Source organism: Sorex fumeus, unplaced genomic scaffold, assembly GCF_029834395.1.
Source record: "Sorex fumeus unplaced genomic scaffold, SorFum_2.1 ptg000265l, whole genome shotgun sequence".
NCBI classification, from domain to species: Eukaryota; Metazoa; Chordata; class Mammalia; order Eulipotyphla; family Soricidae; genus Sorex; species Sorex fumeus.
The window spans coordinates 34,395,368-34,418,200 of record NW_026606322.1 but is presented as its reverse complement, the minus strand read 5'-3'; the positions used below and the strand labels follow the sequence as shown (position 1 = coordinate 34,418,200).

Below are 22,833 nucleotides of genomic sequence, written 5' to 3'. Positions count from 1 at the left end.
AAAACAATCAAGCAAAAACAAATACATTTTGGAGGCTTGCTGGTAAGAGGTATACCAATGTTGAATGTGTTCAATGATGGAAACTTATTTGTGTTTTTGTGTTAATATGACATGGTACGAGATATCAGAACTGAGCCATAGAAAGGGAAAGCAGTTGTGAAAATAGAACTAGAAAATAGGAAATGTCTTTTTTTTCCCTTTTAAATTCTTACACTAAGGAAAAATAAGAAAAAAAACAATTTTATTTTTGTTGTGAAATACGGTTTGAAAGTAAGGACACTGATTTGTAGACTCTTGAATACCAATGATGTACACAAGCCCCATGCTACCTTTACATCCTACATCTGCATTAATATGACTGTCTGCCTGAAGAAAAGTATACTCAAAGGTTTAAGTAAATGGATCCATTCAGGCTCTTTAATGACTTGATATACTGCAGTCTTTTTCCTTTGCAGAATTTCGCAGAAGATGCTTGCTTTTAAAAGTTTCTGATTAAAATCTCCTATAGCCTGAAAATACACTCTAGCTCAGGGAAAGAGCAGCAAGTTGTTAATCTCCAGTAAAACATCCACAGCTCTTTCTGGAAACTGGAAGAAGTTGAAATAGCTGCAGACCTACTTTGGTCAACCACTTTCTTTTTTAATAGAAATATATATATCTATAATCTCTCTATATATAATTTTAATAGAACTGAGTGATATAAAGTGACATACCAAGGAAAGAACATATCTACAAACAGTAAAAATAAGCTACCATGTATTATGGGTGAAAACAACTATAATGCCTTTGAAGACATTCTTTGAGAGGTAGATGACAAGGGGAGAGTGCACTGCCATCTTCAAATGTCCCCTGATTCTACATTCATCGGTGTCTTTTCATTCTGGTCAGATGGGGGATGTTCAATAACTTCCAAGTTTGTCTACATCCAAGGTCACCTTTGTCCAGGAAATAATCACGCTGCTCCGTTTGGTCACCAGGAGCAGACTTTGGCCCGACTTGCGTTCCCTTTGACAATGACGGTGGTACGTGACTTTCTGTGCTTTAGGCAGACCTCTTTGTCACCATGACTGATCCATTTGTTATCCCTATGGGTAAGATCCGAGCCACTGGCTAACACTTCTTTAGCAAACACTGCTTAAACGCAGAAGGCCTCTGGGCGAGAAGACATCCCTTGGCTAACTTCCGGTTCCCATCCTGGCACTGCACTGTCCTGGTGTGCCAGCCTGTGTCACAGGTCCTCGAACAGGCCAGCCATGGCCCCGTCACCCACTGCAGTTGGGGAGCATGTGATCCCACTTTATTGCCTCCATGAACTGTGACAGAGTTTATTTTTTGAGTGTATTTCTTGGGAACAAAAAAACTATAACGGACGTCTAATGCTTTAGAAGGATCTGTGGCAAGAATCTGCACAATCAGGATTTCCCTGGTGGCTGCATAGCCCATCCCATGCAGAAAGTCATCCCGGTGGCTCCAACCGCTGTAGTTCATGACGGTACCATTGATGTCGATGATTGTTTCAGAAGTGGAGATCATGTACTTCCCATTGATCAGGTACTCACCATTCTTCTTCTTCAAGGCCAAGTAGGCAGAGAATCGAGTCTGGTCTTTGGCTTTGAATTGTCGAACTTTTATATGGGTTGCACCTTCTGGAATCCTTACAACATCAGTATAACCCTTGCTGGAAGCAGAAATATTCAGTGGAAGGTAAAGGGTGGAAGGAAGAATAAAGCAGGAGGGCGGGGAGCAAAGAAAAAAATTATAAACATAAAAATTGTTAAACCTACAGCATTTAAATAAAAGTTTCTTAACAAAATATTTGGATGTATTGAGTAGATCTGTTTAAAATTGATATAAAAATTAATTTTCTCATAAAATAAAATCTCCACTAGGTTGCTGTGAACATATTCTTTATGATGATGTTCAAAAATGAGAATGCTGTTGACCACCTACCTGAGTTTATACTGACTTGACAGATTACCAATTGGCTTAAATCCTGCCATCTTTACAAAGCTACTTGGTGTTCTTTCTGGCACAAAATAGGATCTTAGCATAAATGCAGAGTAATAAAAGCTTTCCCTCAATAAAACTTGTAAGGTTTCTCAAACTTCTTTTACCCAAGAATTACATGGTGATGACTTTCTAAAAACTTGAATCTCCAGACTTGAGGTGAATCAAGTGTCCCACCTTTCAGGTTAATGCATATATAACTATTCTATGGAGCTCCCCATGTGGTTTCAGTGGACAGACTAGTTGGGAAAACACAGATTTCATTCTTTATTGGACTATAAAGTAAGGCTCTTTCCATTTTGACCAGGATTTATGTTTTTTTTTTATCCTGGGAAGAACATAAAATGAAGAGCAAATTCTAGAAGTGTGTAGTCCCAAATGACTAGTGTCCTCAACAATCAAAAAATATAAAGAAGTTTCTAGCATTGTAGCAAAATTTTGGAAATATGTCTGTGAAGTACCATGATGGACTAAGAAAGGCTTTATGGAGAGTGACAAATAGGCTCTGGTGATCCATTATCTGTTCAGGGAAAAAAAATAAGAAAAGGCAGAAATAGGTACTATATCTGAAGGCTCTCCAAAAATGCTAGGATGGAAATACCAATTAAACATCAAGGGACTAGATGAGGGGAAAAGGAAAATTTTCTATCCAAAATTGCCTCTATCAGTAATTTTATAATACGCCCTGCTCAGATATACTTTCCAACTTATTTCCACAAGAAATATGGAAGTGGCCAGTGCAGGCTGATGGATATGTATGAAATATTTACCCTCAAATTCTTACTCTTAGAGGTAATAGACAATTAGACACTGAAAATCTTGCTGTGTTTCAAAGACTTCTTCTGAATTGAAGAGGCAAGAAGAAGCCTTTTGTCTGCTGAATAGTTGATCTGAAGTGACTGAACAAACCAGGAACATCCACTATAAAATAGTTTGTACATACCAACCTGCAAACCCCAAACTTATCATTTTTGCAACAAGAAGTATTTTTACCCCTAGAACAATAGATCTTACAAAAGAATTTTTTTAAGAAGTTAAGGTGGAATAGTTGATAGAATCTACTCATATTTTCTAAAATTGTGCTTGATGAATCACAGATCTGCGAGTTATCTTTAAAGTGGAAGGTTTTTGCTTTTCCATTTTGGCACCCTGCAAACCTTGGTCCTATAAATAGTACAGTTTACCTGCTTTCAGAGGTGCCAAAAATTTCCTCAGTCATTCAGAACCTTTATCACTCCTCCCCTTCCCTTCTCAAATGGGCTTGCTAGATCCATGCAAATCCTCTGCTTACAGAGAGCTTATGATGGAACATATCCATTTTCAAACGTAAGACTTTGTACAATTCATATAAGACAAATGTACTTTCATGTTACCTTTTCTTATTGAAGGTGCCTACAACCTTTGTACAGCTGGAGTTGTCTCCTCCACATATCCCACACTTGTCATACTGCAGCTTGGACCCGATGATACCATCACAGCCAGTTCGCACACACTTTCCCCGCACGCAGACAGAATTACTGTATGGCCTACACTCAGTTCCATCCGTCACCTGGACAGGGAAAGACAGATCAGGAGAAGGAAATCCTTATGCCTAGAGTATTAGAGGATTTTTGTTTGTTTTTTGTTTCTTGGTGAAAAGACAAGTTATGATCTGTTTGAGTTTGACTGGAAGAGACTGTACAAAGAGAAATCAACAATCAAGCCATTGCCATCAATTACAGGTATTTCTAACAACAACAAAATCCTTCCGATAGAGGCAGGAAAAAAAAGTATGACAGCTGGGAATTATGTACTTCCAATGGGTCAGGGATCCTAAAATATTCATCTTTGTTACTGCATGCTTAACATATTCTCATGGTATTGTCTGGTATTTTACAGTGATAAATACAAGATTTTTTAGTGCATGGAGTTGTGACTTGCATGGAACCTGGAGTGTTTGCAAGCTCAAGGATGCAGAGATCCTTTTTTGGCTGCCTAATGTTTATTATAATAAGCATTGGAAACTATGAAACTATGTGCAAAATCCTGTCACAGAAGGAAAGCATTCCCTTCTATGCGCTGAACTGCTCAATGTATAGATAAGAAAAATTAGTTGAAGAAAATAGAATCTGGTGCAGTCAGTGAAATGTACGTAGTGGATAAGACTGAATATAATTTGAATAAAGGGTTTAGTAGCTATTTAAAAGCTAATTATAAACAAGTATGTATATGGACTGTCTGTAACTTGTTATAGGTATGTACGGGTAATGTGTGTAATTATATACGTATATAAGTAACACATTTTGCATCAATTTTTCTTCTATGAGTATATGTGAATTGTGCATGTGTTAAGTAGGTTATATACATCACTGAGTTAAGGATTCTTTAGATGGTTGTATTTGCAGCTATTTTAATTTTTATACAGTATTGAAAATCTGAAATGTAGCATGTTGCAATTAAGAAAAGAAAATATTTCAGGGACTGGAGAGAAAGTTCAGCAGGTAGAGTGCTTGCCTTGTACTTGGCTGACCCAAATTTGATCCCCAACACACAAAAGGATCCCTACAGCACTGTCAAAAGTCATCCCTGAGCACAGAATCAGGAGTGAGCCCTGAGCACTGCAGGATGTACTCCAAAAATAAAACAGACAAACCATTTCAAAGTTTATCTAAGCCAGACACTAGCTTATTTTTCAGTAATATGTTGCCGTGTCTTAAATGCAATTTCAGGGGTAATTTAATTTATTTATTTGTGGGGGGGGGTGAATGTGCCACATTCAGTGATGCTCAGAACTTACTACTAGCTGAATGGTCAGAGATCTCGCCTATTGGTGCTTGAGGGACCATATCTGATGCCAGGGATGAAATTGGAGTCCGCTCATTCAAGGCAAGTCCCTAATCACTACACTCTCTGGGCCTATAGTTTTCAAGGTTGCACTCATTTGCAGATTTGCTAGATAGTATTTATAATGACTATATATAACACTTTGATAAATAAAACTGAAACAGTTTACTAAACATCCTTCTGTAGAAAAAAAGAGTAATTTCATAAAAATGTATTATAATGTGTAGAATAAGTAGAATGACATTGATTCATTTTAGTGGTGTATTTAAAAGTCTGAACCAGAGATGTTTTTTGAAAGAGACCTTTTTTTTCTGAATCACCCAAAGTTTTGTTAAATAAAAATAAAAAATATTTTGCTTTATAGTTCCTTTCACAAACGGGCCTAGGAAATGCTCATGGTTTCACAGCCGTTTTGAAGTTAAAATTGTGCTCCACTTTTCATGACAGCTACACTTTTCAAAAATAGCTTTGAAACCATTTACTGCTTCTATTTACAAAATGAATTTTGTTTGAAAAGTTTGCAAGTGTAGAAATAACAGAGTTGAAAATAAAATCCTGCCATAGCCAAACATTCCCTAAATAATGAGTATTTATGCTCAGTAGCCACAAACTTCATGGGACAAAATACGATTTCCACAGGCTTTGCAGTTACCTTGGGGGAGAAGACCACATAGTAACCGGTCCCCTTGGCTCTGCAGGTTAGTTTGCACACATCTGCCGGCAGGACGCCCGCATATTTTGGGACCCATTCTACAAAGGTTTTCACTCCTTTTGTATCAGACTGATAGCCATTTTTAGCTTCACATTGCTCCTGGCGAAATGATTTACCTAGAAAACAAACAGGATCCCTTGTTAGAAGATCTGTTCTAAAACTTAAATAGAATCTTAATCTAGATAATTATTTACTCATTTCCTTTTTGTGTTTTGGCTTTAGGGCCACACTCAATGATGGCCAGGGCTTACTCCTGGAGCTGCACTCAGGGATCAATTGTGGTGGGGTTTGGAAGACCGTATAGGATACTGGGAATTGAACTGTTTGGCTCTTTGCAAGGCAGAGCCTCTACCTGCTGTATTATCTCATTGGCTCTATTCATTTACTTATTTTTTCATTTTGGTTTGGGGGGGGGCACCCCTGGTATTGCTCAGAGCTTCCCCTAGCTCAGTGCTCAGGGTTCACCTCTGGTAGGACTCATGGGAAAATATGGGGTGCCAGGGATTGAACTGAATGGATCACAGGTAAGACAAGTATCTTTGCCTATTGTCTTACTATCTCTATAGACTATTTAGTATTTAGAGTTAACTTTAGGATTTTTTAATCTTAATTATTTCTTGGTTTGGGAGCACACCCAGCAGCACCTAGAACTTTTCATGGCTCTGTGCTCAGAAATCACGCCTGGAGGTACTTGGAGGACCACATAAGTTGCTAGAAATTAAATTGGGGGTGGCCACTAACTATAACCTTAACCCTTGTATGATCTCTCTGACTCTGTAAGATTTCTTTTTGCCTACTAAGTTTGCAATGTTCAGAAATTTCTTCTCTATGAGTGAAAAACAGCATTTCTTTTCTTTTATTTCTTTTTAGGAAACTTAGTAGCTTTTTATTTTCCAATAGGAGGAAAACAATTTTCAAAATATTAATTTTAGTAGACAGTACCGGCAATATATCTTGTAAAGTTAAATTTAAATGATCTTTTAATGAAAGAAATTGATTTCTAGGTTTGTGAATTTCCCATGCATGAATCTGCTTTAAATTGACCATTAAAAATACTTGAACAAACTTAAAAGGTACTGGGTGGCATTCACTTGATACATGCATAGAATAAATATCACTGTAGTATTAGGCTTTTTACATATTTTGATCATTCAGTTGGCCACAAAAGTTTTTTGCTCAGACATATTTGGTATTTATTTATAGTTCCTAGCTTGGCGCTCCCAAGGCTCTGGAATTTTCTATCTATTTATTTACTTATGTATTTTTAGGTTTTTGAGTCATACCCGTTGATGCTCTGGGTTTACTCCTTGCTCTGTGCTCAGAATCACTCCTGACAAGCTCCAGAGACTGTATGGGATGCTGAAGATTGAACACCCTACCTGCTGTACTATCACTCTGGCCTAGTGAAAGCAGTATTTATTTTCTTCTGACTCCCTGAATATCAATTACTTTTAACTATCAACATCACTCAGTCATTTGTTTATACACTAAACTGCAAAATGCAGTCATATTAACAGGCTATTTCTCCAACCTTCTCTATTAATATCTACAAGACAGAGAACGATACATAATCCACAGTGGTGGCCAACACGGGGGTGTAGCCTACCGGTAGGCGGGCAGGGAACGACACTGCAGGACCGGTAGATGGCCCTCTTTCCTGTGCAGTAGCGCCCACTGTTCCTGGGGGCTGGGTTATTACAGTGGCGATAGGCAAACTGGACTCCTCCTCCACACGAGCGAGAGCACTGACCCCATGATCCCCAGGAACCCCAGTTACCGTGACTCGATGTCTGAAATACAAAGAAGAAGATATTGAAACTCAAGGCACAGGCAAACATCTCAAATGTTCAAAAGGTCTATTTGATAGTACTTTGCATTCAAATCTATGGTGGAGATTCCATCACAAAAATAATCGAGTGGTCACTGTTGGATGTTATGGAACCACAGTTCTTTTGGGGGAGCTGGGGAGTGTTGGGTCATACCTGGTTATGTGTGGTGTGTACTCCCATTTTGTGTTTAGGTATCACTCCTGGTGGGGCTCAGGGCACAATGTGTGGCATTAAAGATCCAACCTGGGTCAGGTGCATGTAAGGCAAGTGTCTTATTTGTTGTATTATCTCTTTCGACCTGCCATTCATTTCTAATTCTAAGCAATTCAATTGTTTCCCCCTCTCTCTCCACCCCAGCCATCCTGATGGCTCATTCTAAGTATTGAGTATTCTGCCAATATTGTTTTTTATGGGCCTTCTGAAGATACACTCTTGTACCAATAACCATTGAATCATGCTTACATTTTCATTCTTATCATGAATATCTAATAAAGCATGTTGATCATTGCTTAAAGGTGCTGCATATTCTAGGCATTGATTAGGCTCGCATTGTTCTTTCCCCCTTCACCTGCTGAGTTTCAGTCTGTGTTTTGACATCCCCATCTGTCTAAGACAGAACCTCTGTGATAGATACAAATGCACTTGACCTGGACTTGACTTAATTGCTATTCACACTTGAGTCATTCCATGGAGAAGTGGGACAGATATCAAAGTGTGCAGAGAGAACTCATGGAGAATCCTAGCAGGGCTGCAACATGGAGCTGGGGGACTCCCAAAGAATACCATAAACTCCTCTGCCAAGGGAATGAGTGAAGAGCCTCCCTTGCTACCCAGTGGGGTTAGTTGAAAAGAAACAGTTGTGTGATCATTCTGAGAGATACTAGGAGCAGCATGAATCCACCTTGTTTTTTAGGGACTTGGGTCTTGAAAATGAAGGTGATGGTTGCTGCTTGGAAGATAGGAGAGTTATGGAAAGACAGGAAGGGTATTCCTGGTCTAGACATGAGTTACTTTAGCTCCTGAAGTTAGATGAACTTGCCAGGGGGAGAAGAGAATAGATGGTCACTTGATGTTCACCCATGTTGTAAAAGGACTACAGGCCAATTATTCTACTACTAGCTTTTTTTCAAAATCTAAATAAATGATTTTTGAAAGCTTAATTTCAGAAAATTTGAAAGTAATTTTCTCGAAGTCACTGGGTTTTAGATGGGAGAAGGAAGGTTTCCACTGAGGATCTCCAGAAGGTAGAATCTGGGCTATCTACTTTTTAAAGGACCAAACACAGGAAGGATATCTATGATATGCACTTTCTCCATTAACAGATGACACAGATTGGTATCTGTGGGTCAAGGAGGAACCTGTAAAGAAATATCTAAAGAGATTTACAAGGGGAAATTATTCTGACTAGGCAATGAAACCATCTGAGTGCAGTAATCCCACTCAACCCCACAACAATGTCATAAAAATGCATTTAATATCACAGGTCTCTAGACAAGGTAGGATAAGAAAAGAACTCACTGAATAATATTTTTTCTTGGTTTTGTCCACACACTTGCCCTGCAGGCAAATCCTCCCTTTCCCGCAGGGTGTCCCCTCTACGGCAGGCAGCTTCTTGGTCAGACACACCATCTGACCCTGGCGCACCACAGCACACCAGAGACGGGCACACACGTCCATGCCAGGGCACACGGAGTACTCGGGGCCGAAGGTCAGGTTGCACTGCTGGGTGGCATCATAGGTTTGGCCAGGAAGTTCTTCAGGACCCAGAATCTGCTTCCGTGGGAGGTCCAGCAAACAGTTGCCTAATAGAACATAGATGATGGTCAACTGTGCAGAGGTATAACCACTCAAAGCCTGAGTCCAAAAGGGAAAACCTATAGTTGGTACTGGAGTAAAAGCTACCCTTCGATTCTCAGGTTGCAGGTCTGGAAAAGGAACTTCCTTAGTGACAAGGAGAAAAGGGGTTTTCTCTTCCCACTTATGACTTTCAGTGGAAGATGTGCTCTGGGTTATCTACAGGGGGAGAAGTACGGCTGCTGGTGGTTGTATTAACTACACCATTTTGTGCTAAAAATAGCCATTGGGCTGAGGCATCAGGATGGACTGGGAGGAAAATAGATCACTGATTTAATAAACAATTAATAATAGTATGTTTATATAATAATGATAATAAACCTACCACTAATAATAACAATGAAAACCAAGCATTTCTCAACTGGGGCCATATGGACCCTGAGGATGCCCAGAATATTCCAAAGGGACTGCAGGCGAAAAGTGAATAAATGAGACTAGTTTAATAGGATGGGGTCTAGGGGTGCAGTGTTACAGACAGAAAACAAGGTCAGAGAGAGGTGATAGTCATTAAAAGGTGGAGAAACCCATTCAGAAGCTTTTGCCCAGTGCAGGTATTTAACACTGCATTGCATTGTCCTCCCATTGTTCATTGATTTGCTAGAGTAGGCCCCAGTAATGTCTCCATTGTGAGACTTGTTGTTACTGTTTTTGGCATATCAAATACACCATGGGGAGCTTTCCAGGCTCTGCCATACGTGCGGGATACTCTCAGTAGCTTGCCGGGATCTCCAAGAGGAATGAAGAAATCGAACCCGGGTCAGCAGCGTGCAAGGCAAAATCACAAGCTGATCCACCCCACTAAAGGCCTCCCAAGATAGTGAAAAAAAGTAAACTAAATAAAGTGTCCTTCCCATGCTAATAAGCTATTTCAATAATAAGTTTTCAAGAGTCACAGATAATAGGAATGGTGGGAGAGAAAGAAATGACCTGGTAATTTGGGGGAAGCCCATCTGTCTACACTTTCTTTTCTCTTGGTATCTTTGATCTCACACAACTGGCATTGTCTGGGTTCATGGGAGCATGTCTGGTGCTTTCCCTGCCCAGGAATATGGAGAGTATCAGGGAGTGAGGTGAGGACACATGGAAGCTTGCCAGGACAACACACACCCAGGAACAAAGAGGGCCTCAGCTCCGCCGAAGCTTCCCTGATGAGTGAATTAGAATCATTCTCTTCTTTCTCTTTATATAGGCCCATGCATGCCCAACAATTTCAATAATTTTTTTTTACTTAATTTTAATGGTCTAGAGTGATAGAACAGCAGGTAGGGCATTTGCCTTGCATGCGGCCAACCCGGGTTGGATTCTTCTGTCTCTCTCAAAGAGCCCAGCAAGCTACTGAGAGTATCCCACCCACACAGCAAAGTCTGGCAAAACTCTACGTTGCATATTCGAAGTGCCAAAAAACATTAACAACAAGTTTCACAATGGAGACATTACTGGTGCCTGCTCAAGCATATTGATGAACAATGGGACTACAGTGCTACAGTGCTACTTAATTTTAATATAAAGTTATTAAACACTTCACAGCTATTTCAGATCTTTCAGTGCTTAGCTTATTTTGTCCTCACAAGAACCCTAGGAATCTGTCCCTTTAGTCATATTTTTTAAGATAAAGAAATCAGAGCAATCAGGGTTTTTCAGCTCTTAGCCTTACTTCCTCATCCAACACTATCCTGACTCTGTTTACGTGTGGAAAGATTTCTTGTCCTATTACTGCAAGGCAAGGTGTGTTGGGATTCATTACAAGGTGGACATCACACGTCATGGTAGAAACTTCGGTCTAAAGTCTAATTCTGGCAAATGCTAAGTGGTTGAGTGTTCTTGGCCATGTTAACTGACCTCTCCCTAATTTACTTTTAAGATCTGTGAAATATTTCTTTTTTCACTGAAACATTATAAGGGCAAAATGAGCTAAGGAAGTCTTCAGCAAAGTCCAAAAATGACAGTGTTATGCCCAACATACTAAATGACCTTTAAGAGGTGTTCAAGTTATTCTTTGCACTCCACAGAAGTAAACCATATTCAAGTTCTTCTTTCTACTGTGAAAGAATATTCAATACAGTTTAAGAGTCTGCAAATGTTTTGACAACTGCATTCAAGTTTGTTCAAAGTGAATATCTTAGAATTGGTCAATCTCTGATGGAGGTATTATATGAAAATGAATAAGAAGTAAAGTTCCTATTTAACGTCTGAGCCAGAACTTTTGAAGTGGTAACGTTTCTTAAGACAAGCCAGAAAAAAAAGTATTAAAAATAAGAGTACTGCCAAAGAGAATTTTGAGAGGAAAACATCAAGCAAAAGAGAGAAAAAAATCCACATCAAGTCAATAGGAAAGAATGATAGTAAAACCTCAGTAAGCTTTGTTTAGAAAATAAAGCAAAGATTAGGTACTTTGGAACTCCATGAAAAATACTATCTTTATTACCACATAATAAAGAGCATTGAGCAAACTAGGGAATGTTTAGCAGATTGCTGGTGCTAGAAGACAGTCAACAGATATTTTAGACAGCAAGAATGCTTTCTAAGTCTTCAAAAGTGCTATTTTAGGGATCACCTTTTCCTTCTTAAATTGAAAAGCACAGACTGTACCATGGGATAACTAAGTATCAACTGGGAAGTTCTTAATATGTGTGGACACATGCAGTATGCATCTACATAATCTATCTTGGACCTAAATAATGCATCACCTCTCTGAAGCTTTGATGACTGATTCTACCCCATTAAGTAGATGATCAGTCAAAACAAATGAATAATGTTTCAGTTTCAAATCAGTATGCAACAAGGAGAATTCAAGAGGTGACATCTCTTTACAAAGATAAATATCAATTGTTTCAAAAATGTCTTACATACTGGCTTTGCTATTAATAGTACAGTGTCTCAGGGCTGAAAAGTAGTACAGCTGGCAGGGCACTTGCCTTATATGTGGCTGACTTGGGTTCGATTCCTGGTACCCCATAGTGTATCCTGAGCTCACCAGGACTGAACTCTGAGTATAAAGCCAGGAATTAGCCTGGAGCATGCCAGGTATGACCCAAACTACCCTCTCTCCAAATATAATATCTCAGTTCAAGGATTTCCCCCTTAAAGGCTATTTTAGATCATGCCCTTTTCCTGCTTATTACCCCGGCATTCTCAGCATAAATATGGGTCAGGGGTGCATTAGTTTATGGTACTCTGAAATACAGTCTATAGATGTTATCTCTTTATTGAATCATGTCCTTGTGCAACAACATATATTCTGTCACGTGTCTATCAGGTGGCAGATTTGAACAAGGAAAGAATAATAGAGAAATCTAGAGCCTAATGATGAATCAAATGATATAAAATATTAAAATCTAAAGAACAGTGGATTAGATACACATTTCTGAGGTTAAATAAACTGTACAACTTGAGGAAGAGGGGGAAGAGAGAAAAAATCTTTTGCTATCATTTATACTGACTTCTAAGAAACTCCAGAATATTAAGGACCTTAAATACTGACATTTATTCAATGGATATACCTCAAGTCTCAGTGCTTTACATCTACTACATATATTTTAAAATTCATATTGGTGTGAAATTCTTTCTGATTTTTTTGCCAATATTATGTCCAGTCATGGCATAAATTGCTAAGTTCATTCCGCCTTAGAAAGATTTTGTGTATATAAATGCTAGTTTCCAACAGATAGACAATAGAAACATGAGCAAAGAACATATTGGTTCTTATCAACCACATTGGGTTCAAATTCATAAAGTGATGTAGAACAATAAAGAAAAAAACAAAAAAACATAGTGGTTTGCAATGAAAAAAAAGGGCAAAATGTGGTAGTTTTTCCATGGCCACAAAGTATATTAAGAGATGATGGAAGTATGTCAAGTCACTGGAAATGAAACAGAAAAATATTTTATTTTTCATATCTGATATCTTGTATTTCCTATCTCTCATATTAATGGTCAATGGAAATTATCAAGTTAAGCTTGATGCTTATCTTCCTAAATACTCTTAGGTTGTTCTTTTATTTTTAACACTTTTTTAAAACTTTTCTTAATTTTTTTTCACCATTGTTATTATTGTCATCTTCTCTTCCTCATCATTATACAGGCATGAAATTGAGCATTGATCCCAATAAAAGACACCAGGACAGATGACTTAATACTCTTGATGAAGGCATCCTAAAAAGCTTAACAGCACAGCAAACTATCCTTTTCCTTCAAATCATCATTATGTTGAAACCTTCTTATTATATGTGGATTTGAAGGTCTGACACTAAAAAAAAGAAGAGAAAGAAAGAAAGAAAGAAAGGAAGGAGGGAGGAAGGAAGGAAGGAAGGCAGGCAGGCAGGCAGGCAGGCAGGCAGGCAAGTTGGAGAATGTGCCTGCTTTTTGATGAATCATTATCTCTATGGGCCCAGTAACAGAGAAATGCAGAAGTCCATTAACCAACGTGCAGACAACTGCTGCTGAAAAAGAAACTCAAAGGGTCTGTGTGTGAAACTGTCGGAGGCACTAGATGTAAAACAAGCAAAAGCAATGAAAGATTTTACAGGTTAAAGAATAAGCTTCCTGGTCTTAAAATATGTCTGATTTGCAGACCTTTGATTTACTGTTCTGGGGAGGGGGTTGGTTTAGGCTATACCCAGAAATGCTGAGGAACTAATCCTGGCTCTGTACCCAGGAGAAATTTTCAACCCTGTTCCTGGACAAACACTGGCTCTGTGTTTGTCCGGAAGAATTCCGGACGAATCCCTGGCAGGGCTGGGGATCAAACAGGGGTTGGCTACATCCAAAGCAAAATATCCCAACCCCTTGACTCTCTCTTTGGGCCTTCACAGCACTTTTTAAAAAGTGTATTTATTGAAACACATAAAAATTAAGGTACCCATTCTCCACCACCACTAATCCCAGTATCCCTCCCACCACTGGTGGAGGGATGGGTACTCAATCACTGTATAACTGAAACCCAAGCACAAAAATTTGTAAGTCTACAACTGTACCTCATGGTGTTTCACTAATAAAAACTTTTTTTAAATTAAGGTACCACTGGAATGACCCTTGAAAGTTCTGATTATGATCATACTATACAGCTCTAAGAACAAAATCATGCAATTTGCAGCAACATGGACGGGTTGAGAGAATATCATGTTGAGTGGGGTCAGAGGAAACGCGATAGATGCAGAATTATCTCTCTCCTATGTGGAACTTAGAGATACAGAGCAAGGTAACAGAAAAGAGCCAAAGAAACAATTTGGGAGAACTGATTTCACACAATTGAGTTGGGGTATGGGGGTTGAGAGGGAAAGGCATTGGGGTCCTTGGGAGAGAGAGGGAGGGGGTACACTGGTGATCAGCATGGTGTTGGAATTAGGTGAATTCAAAGCCATTATTAATAGCATTGTAACCTAAAGAATCTCAGTATTTTTTTTTAAACCTTGAACCTTAAGTTCATATGGCTAGCTTTAGGCTTCACACTTAGAAAGGATTCTAAGAGGTTTACTAATCCTTTAGGTTTTATTTTATCTTCAAAGTCTGTGTTGAGTAAGTGTCTATAAACCTAGCTCTTTAAATAGTTGCCCATGTGGATTTTTCAGAGCTGTCTATAGATTTTCCTTAACAGCTGTGCCCAGGATGTTCGGGAGCTGTATCAAAGGTAGTGGACTTTCTCATCACTTGTTCCAGTGAATTGAAGGATATAGCAGACACAGCTATCTCTTTGGGCTTCAAGGTCATTAAGTGCTTGAGAAAGGTAATTCAGTAACTTGCTTTTGCTGCACAATTTCTCTGCCAGTGCTTACTTACCTTTATTTTCAAGATCACACTCCCCGACAACTTGACTAGAGCTAACTTGTACAAACACTGCAGAAGGTCTACACGTATCTTGGCCAGCCTGGCACTGGGAGAAGGAGGTAGGGGCTGTTTCCCTTGAGACACAACTTCTCTCTCAATCAAAAATCTGCCGGCACAGTGATTTTAGACTGATTTTTCAGCCATAACCTAATTGCTGCATATTTTTTATTGGAACCAAATCAGGAAACACTCAGTATTAATGAATTTAAATTTGGCAATAGCCAAGTGCTTACACATGTTAAGCTACTTACGTCTAATAATTTTAAAAAACAAATCAAGTGATTTGAATTTGATTGTACTGTAAGATCACTTCTCTGGGACTGGGAGATGGGGGGGTGGAGGTTGTAGGGGATGAGACAGACAGACGCTAGGACACATCAGTGGATTTTCCAGTTAATGTGCCCTTTAGTTACCATCTGCAGATTGCATAAAACTTTGTGAGATCCTCAACTTAAAATAGCAACTGCCTTGCTATCTCTATATATTGAGATCACAATTCAGTCTTTGAAAAAAACTAAAACCATCTCCTAAGGACTGCTTTATTGTATTGTAGAGAGATACCTAGTGGAATCATGCAGATAATTTGTTGGTTTTGGCCTTTCCAAACCATTTGGGTTTCTCAAGTTATTATTATTTTTTCTTATTTTTTTTGGGGGGGGGTCATACCCGGCGATGACCAGGGGTAGGTTACTCCTGGCTCTGCACTCAGGAATTACTCCTGGCGTTGCTCGGTGGACCATATGGAACCCGGGTCAGCTGCGTACAAGGCAAACACCCTCCCCTCTGGCCCCTCAAATTATTGTTAAAGGGGTTTACTTCAGGGATTTAGCTCTATGTGAAATATTCTAGCCAGGACTATTTTACAGATTAAAATTGTTAGTGGTCTAGAAAATTAGAGAAGAAAAATAGGACTGTAAAATAGAAAGAAATGAATGGCAAACAGAAGTCTGAGGGGTTCCTTAAAAGTCAGAAGGACAGATATAGGATGGTCCCATTCACCCTTAGTACAGGCTTTGGACATTATCAATTGACTATAACCCTTGAAAACCAGACTATAGATGTGAGCTTGTCAAGTTTGGGGAGAAGGGGACCAGGGACAAACAGGCTGCTGAGAAGTGACATAGCAAAGTAAGTGGAGGTTTTGAGCTCTAGAGCAGTTTCAAGGGAGGTAACAGTATAAACCAAAATCATAACTGGCATTGAGCCACAAATAATGGGGGAAGGAGGACGGCCCTTGGCACTTCGGTGGTGGGGGTGTGCAATAACTTTGAACACCAAATAACTGAAACAAACACTTTTGAATCTAATTACCTAAACTATTATAAACAACAAACAAACACTGCCATCCCGTTGTTCATCGATTTGCTCAAGCGGGCCCAGTAACGTCTTCATTTTGAGACTTATTACTGTGTTTGGCATATCAACTACATCACGGGTAGCTTGCCAGGCTTTGCCGTGCGGGTGAGATACTCTCAGTAGCTTGCCAGGCTCTCCAAGAGGGGCGGAGGAATCGAACCCGGCTTGGCTGGGCTGGCTGCGCACAAGGCAAACGCCCTACCGCTGTGCTATCACTCCAGCCCACCAAAACTTTATTTTTTGGTTATTTCACAAATTGGGACAAGGGTTTAAAATTATTAAAAATTTAAATGAAAAATTTCCCTTTAACAAAGAGAGAGAAAAAATAAGGAGCCAGAAGATAGTTCAAAGGGTTAACAGTACAAGCTTGGCATGTGGGACCCCTGGGGTCCATCTCTGACACTATATAGTTCCCCAGAATCATCAGGTCTGGCCTGGAACTTCCCCACCCCTCCACATATACATACCTAAAAGAATAAATGGAAAAGTTTTTATGATAGGATTTGATGATATCAGTTTATTATTCTAACAAAGATGCATTTGTCTGTTTTCTGTTATCTTTGGGTATTGTTTCTTCTTACTTTCTCTCTGGGGCTAAGCAAAGTGGGTAGGGCATTTGCCTTGCATGTGGCCAACCCAGGTTCGATTTATCTGTTCTTCTCGGAGAGCCTGGCAAGCTCCTGAGAGTATCCTGCCCGCACGGCAGAGCCTGGCAAGCTCCCCGTGGTGTATCCAATATGCCAAAAACAGTAACAACAAGTTTTACGATGGAGACGATATTGGTGCCCGCTTGAACAAATCGATGAACAACGGAAAGACAGTGCAGTGCTACTTTCTCTTTGAATTTTAGAGGTCAGCATCTCAACCCTCTCAAAAATCTTATGTGCTACTTCCTATGACCACACTTGCAATATATTACATCTATTTTGAGGAGCACCAATAAATACTACAAAATTTTTGAATTCATGTTATACATTCATTTTGTCACATGGATTCATTTCCATATTTAAATTGTAGTGTTACAGATGTGACACTTTTAATTCTGTATCTGGCAAAGTTATTTTGAAAGTAATTCAGTTGACTGCTGTCATTCTGCTTTTCTTCACTTGCTGTTCTCTTAGAATTGCTCTATTTATTGGTGGCATTTGCTATAATTCTATAAAAGAAATTCTGACTGGACTTTTTTTAAAAAATGGAGATAATATGAAGAGCATATTTACTGCATTGAAAGTAAGATCACAAATTCCACAAATATGAAATAAATGAATCATTCCAAAATTATGGCAATAAGGAACAAAATTTTGCAGAGAATTGTAATTAGCTGACCTAATCCTTGCATAGGGAAAAAAGAAGTTGATCCTATTTTAGCCATAAGTATTTGCTGCCTTAGCAACTAAATCTGTTCATTTAGTGATTCAAAGTTTAGCTCAACCTTTTGGAATGTGTAACATTCTGAAATAAAATATTGTGTTCAGAAAACCTGAGAAACAGCAAAAGCAATATTAAATATAGGAACTAATATTCCACATAAAGGGGACCTTATTAGATATTAATTTTGATCAATGGTGAAATGCAGATAATGAAGTGACTGTTTATTTCAGGAGTTATGAGTATGTTATCAGTATTCTAAACTGAGATGGATCATTTATTATGTACTGAGAAAAAAATTAAACAGCTGAGTCTAGATGTTCTCATGAATAGAAATTTAAGTAGCCAAAGTTGCCAAAGTATTATCAATTCATAAAAATGAATTAATAAGCAAATAAAAATGAACTAATAAAACAGATTTGGGGGAGAAGTACAAGAATTTATGCAGTGGAATTTCTTTTTAAAGAAATTAGAGTTTTAAGGAAAATGCTTATAATTATTTATTTTTGATGTTATGAAGCTGAATTTTATGATAGTCAACTCACTAAGCACTGTACTGTAGCACTGTCCTCCCATTGTTCATCAATTTGCTTGAGCGGGCCCTATAACATTGTGCGACTTGTTACTGTGTTTGGCATACTGAATACTGTAGCGTTAGCTTGCCAGGCTTTGCCATGTGGGCAAGACGCTCTCGGCAACTTGCCGGGCTCTCTGAAAGGAGCGGAAGAATCGAACTCAGGTTAGCAGGGTTGGCCACACTCTACCTGCTGTGCTATCATTCCAGCCCCAACTCACTAAGAAATGACAAAATAACAAACAATAAACTTTGTGGAATAAGTATATGCCAATTTCAAATATTCTCTTCACCCAACTTTGAATTCTATACCATGACAAGACTTTGCAGAAAATCATAAAGCACAAGAATTTCTGTCATGTTCAAATCAACAAACAGTTTTAAGGCAAACACATTTATGAGGAAAGGAAAAAAACCAGAATACGTCCTTCTCTTCAATATGAAAAATTTGAACTGTGATCTCTAATTATCTGTTCCAAGTTTTAGGAGTGTGATGCCCTCATATGTTTCTAATATTTAAAACAATAAGGAATGCTAAGAATATTTGCAATAGATTGTTTAAGGGATTATTTTAGAGGCAGAATTTATTATTTCTGAAAACTGTGACTTCCTTAGTAGTTTTATGATTGACAACTCTAATCCTAGATTTGTGGAACCTAATAAAGTATGTTATGCTCTTGAAGTGTTTTTAAAAACGAAGACCAACGATTTCCTTTTGAAGTTCTTAAAAAAGTGTTTTCTCATCATTCAGACTGAATTTCTATTTTTGGTTCTACAGTTTTGACTCTGTTCTCAGGAGAACCTGCTCTCTGGAAGAAATAGAATTCTTCCCGCCAATGGCCAGAGCTTGATGTTGCCATAAAGAGAATCCAACAGAATTGTCACCTACATCGTCACCACACCCCTCTAATAGGCATGTAACAAATAATTCTGAAAGTCATATTAATAGCAGGGAATCAAGATGTCTGCCAACTTCTCACAGGAAGCTGGTGGTGAAAGAGGGAATAAAATCCAGGCTTGCAGGGCACTAGCTAGGCATTCTGTGTGGTCTCCCACACTGCTTCTCTTTTCAACTTTCAATTCAAAAGCGAAAACAAAATACCATAGCTATAATGCCACCAAGGACGTTGGCTTTACATACGAACCAACTGTGCCCCCACTCCTGTTTCTGATACTAACAACCACTGGAAGAGAGGATAAGGTGAATGTCATAAAAATATCATAAAATACAATTCAATTCATGCTTTGTGGCTGACCCTGTGTCGTCTTTCAAATACATACCATGGCCATCGTCCAGGAATTCAGTGATGGTGGCTGAGGTGCATTTGGACCAGGGTTTGGATGCATCAATGCTGGTCAGGATGGAAGACATTAAGCGTTTATCTTCTGTGGAACCAAAATTCTCTTCGCAGAATTTGGAATCATCATGGGACAGGCCAAGGAGATGCCCTAAAAATATATAGGAAGTGCAAATACTGAGTGATTCTGTATTTAGACTTTTCTGTAAGGATTAGGATAGCACTTGATTTCTACCACTGTAACTACACATTAGGTTCACTGTAATTGCCTTCTATGTGGTGAGGGGATCTCTCCCAGGAAATTAAAATCTGTAAGTGGTTAAAGTCAATCACTTTTGGTGACTATTGACAGGAAAATTTTAAAAGAAACATGAGGAGATGAATGTTCCCATAATCCATCTGGATCACACATGCCTTATGATATGCAGAAAGAAGCCATGATTTAGCCTAGAATTTGAAAAATAACTGAAGGATATCTCAGTACTCTCTATACATATCATTTTGATTCCTTATCTAAGTTTCCTCATTCTCTGATCTACCATAAGCCTGATGGAATCAGAGAGTACCTCCCCTCATCTGTGATGAAAACCTCTGAATTTAATTCAATGCTCTGTAAGTTGTAAAATACTTAATTTTTCAATCGATGATTTCTAATGTCTTGCCCAAGTAAATAGGTTAAATGTAGCAGAGATCACTAGGAGGAGCCAAAGAAAGAGAAACAAATGTAAGTTTACCCTTCTCTTTCAGTAACTGAGGGGTGACCCTATACTGATATTACTAGAAAATGGAGATATTTTGAAAATATATATCATTTATTTTGAAAATATACTCATTTACACTTGAATATTGCCTAAAATATCCATATAGTCATCACGGAGTGTTAGAAATTGAAGAGAAATAAATGTTGAGAAGGTAAATGATTATCCCAAAACACACAGAGAGGTGATGCTTGCATGTATGCCACTGTGTTCTCTGCAGCCCACAATGTCATTTCTACTCTACCAAACTAGGGATTATTTCATACAGTACCTAACCACATTTTTATCATCTGATGACCTTGTTTTCTATCACATCAGTTTATTTTTCATATAGTCTAAGGAGAAAAATGAGCACTAGCACAGCAGTAGGGCATTTGCCTTGCACACAGCCAACATGGTCGATCCGAGTTCAATAACTACACCCCCTCTCAGAGAGCCCGGAAAGCTACCAAGAGTATCTCGGCCTCAGGGCAAAGCCTGGCAAGCTACCCATGACATATTCGATATGCCAAAATACAGAAACAACAAGTCTCACAATGGAGACGTTACTGGGCCCACTCGAGCAAATTGATGAACAACGGGAGGAGAGTGATAGTGATAGTCTAAGGAGAAAATGACATTCTCTAATAAATCTGAGATACTTTTTAAAAAAATCCAGCACAACAGTTTATAGAAACTCTAAAACAGTAGACAATATAGTTTGCTTGTCCAATCTTTCATAGAGTCATACACAAGTTAGTGGATGACAATGAAGAATACATCTTAGAAAAGGGAGCACCACCACATTCTCTGTGGGTTTCCTGAAGCCAAAGAAGGAATATTGTGGCCATGCCAACAAAAAATTCATAGTGCATCAGTCAAAACCCAACAAAGATGCAATTTTCCATGCTGCATTTCAACCATTTTTGGTCAACTTGTCAAATCAACAGCACCTCATAAGGAAATTGTCCTCTGAGCAGGTGGTCACTATTGTTGGTTGCCACTCGGTCTGGACTTAAGAGTTTGAGCTGTGGTGAGCTTCTAAGGCCTCCAATTTTGCATGTTCCTTCTGCAACTATTTACTGTATCAGTTTTTACTAGATTAGCAAGTTTCCTTCAATAAGTAGAGCACTCTCTTTTTATTTGGTCAGTATCATGAATCTCCATAATATATAATTTACCGCACAAAATGAAGTCCAATTTGGGGTGGAATGTAGAGGTTTTTTTCCCAAGAACTCAGTGCTAACAAAAAAATTTAGAATATCTTATTCACAGCATATTCAAAATTACTAATGAATCAAGCACTTACTGAGAATGTTCTGTGCATTTAAATTTTTTTTTTTTGTGGTAGAATCTTTACTAACACTATGGGGTTTATGCAGCACTGAATTATTTTATTTATTTGAATCCGGTTTTGTCATTTTTAAGATGATATTTTTCATTCAACTTCATAAAATATTTATATTGAACAGTATTAGTCTTTTCATCCATGTAAAGAAATAACATTTCCCATGTGCATTTATTTCTATTACAGCATCATGGAATTTTCACTTCATTTGAAGGTAGATTTAGATTGCTTATTTCAAATGTAAGCCATGTGGCAAACACTAAATTTGCTTTTAGGGACCCAGAATATCATATCATTGTCTTCTTTCATTTGGTGTTTTAAAAATTGTCAATTTTGGAGGTAAAGCAATTATGTTTACCATACAGTGGTTTAGCATAGTATGAAGACTTTTGATCTATTTAGTTGGCAAAATATTGTGAATTTTATGCTACCTCAATTTGCCAATATATTCATATAACTAAACTGCTATTGAAGATATGCAAACATTCAAAGCAATAAGAAATGGCTATTTTATACATAGCCATTCTATGTATGAAAATATTATAATTGCACTTCAGAAAGAGCTAATAGAGATATGAATTTTGTAAAATCTCCAAGAATTGATTATGAAAGGACTATTTGACTAATTCTGAGAGATGAATTCTTTGAAGGGCATATGCACATCTGGCCTTAACTAATAAATTCTGTCTGTCTCTGGTAGAAAGGTGTTAGTAATGAGCAACCAGAAGAATGTTTAAGGCTCCAAAGAAACAAGCAAACAGTTCCCCTGTAGCTGGAACCAGTACTCATGTGACTTCCCTCCTGGATCTCGACAGCAATTGAAATGGAAGATCAATATGAGGGATGTTTGGACGCTATTCAGGAAAGATGTAACAGACGTACTAAGGCAGTAAACAGCAAAAGAAATCATATTTTCAAATATGCGTCTTCCCAATCAGCTATTCTCTGCCATCTAATATCAGTCTTAAATTTGTTGATTAGATTTGAATACTGAAATGGCAAGGCAAGGCAATTAAAGCACAGACAATAAAGAAGGGCAATTCACATTACAGACAACGCATTATAATACCAAATACACAATGTTTAGTAACACACTATTTTAGT

General features: G+C 38.3%; 1 protein-coding gene across 1 annotated transcript in view; it reads right to left on the bottom strand.

Annotated features, from left to right (window-relative positions):
- Positions 1-82: 82 nt before the first annotated feature.
- Positions 83-22,833, bottom strand: part of ADAMTS5 (ADAM metallopeptidase with thrombospondin type 1 motif 5) — a 45,606-nt gene continuing 22,855 nt past the window's right edge. Inside the window, exons 3-8 of the mRNA XM_056109364.1 lie at positions 19,628-19,795; positions 8,890-9,173; positions 7,149-7,332; positions 5,483-5,658; positions 3,381-3,556; positions 83-1,678 (exon numbers count right to left, since the gene is read on the bottom strand). Coding sequence (XP_055965339.1) covers positions 1,111-1,678; positions 3,381-3,556; positions 5,483-5,658; positions 7,149-7,332; positions 8,890-9,173; positions 19,628-19,795 — 1,556 coding nt within the window. The 3' untranslated portion in view covers positions 83-1,110. The remainder of the gene's footprint in view (positions 1,679-3,380; positions 3,557-5,482; positions 5,659-7,148; positions 7,333-8,889; positions 9,174-19,627; positions 19,796-22,833) is intronic.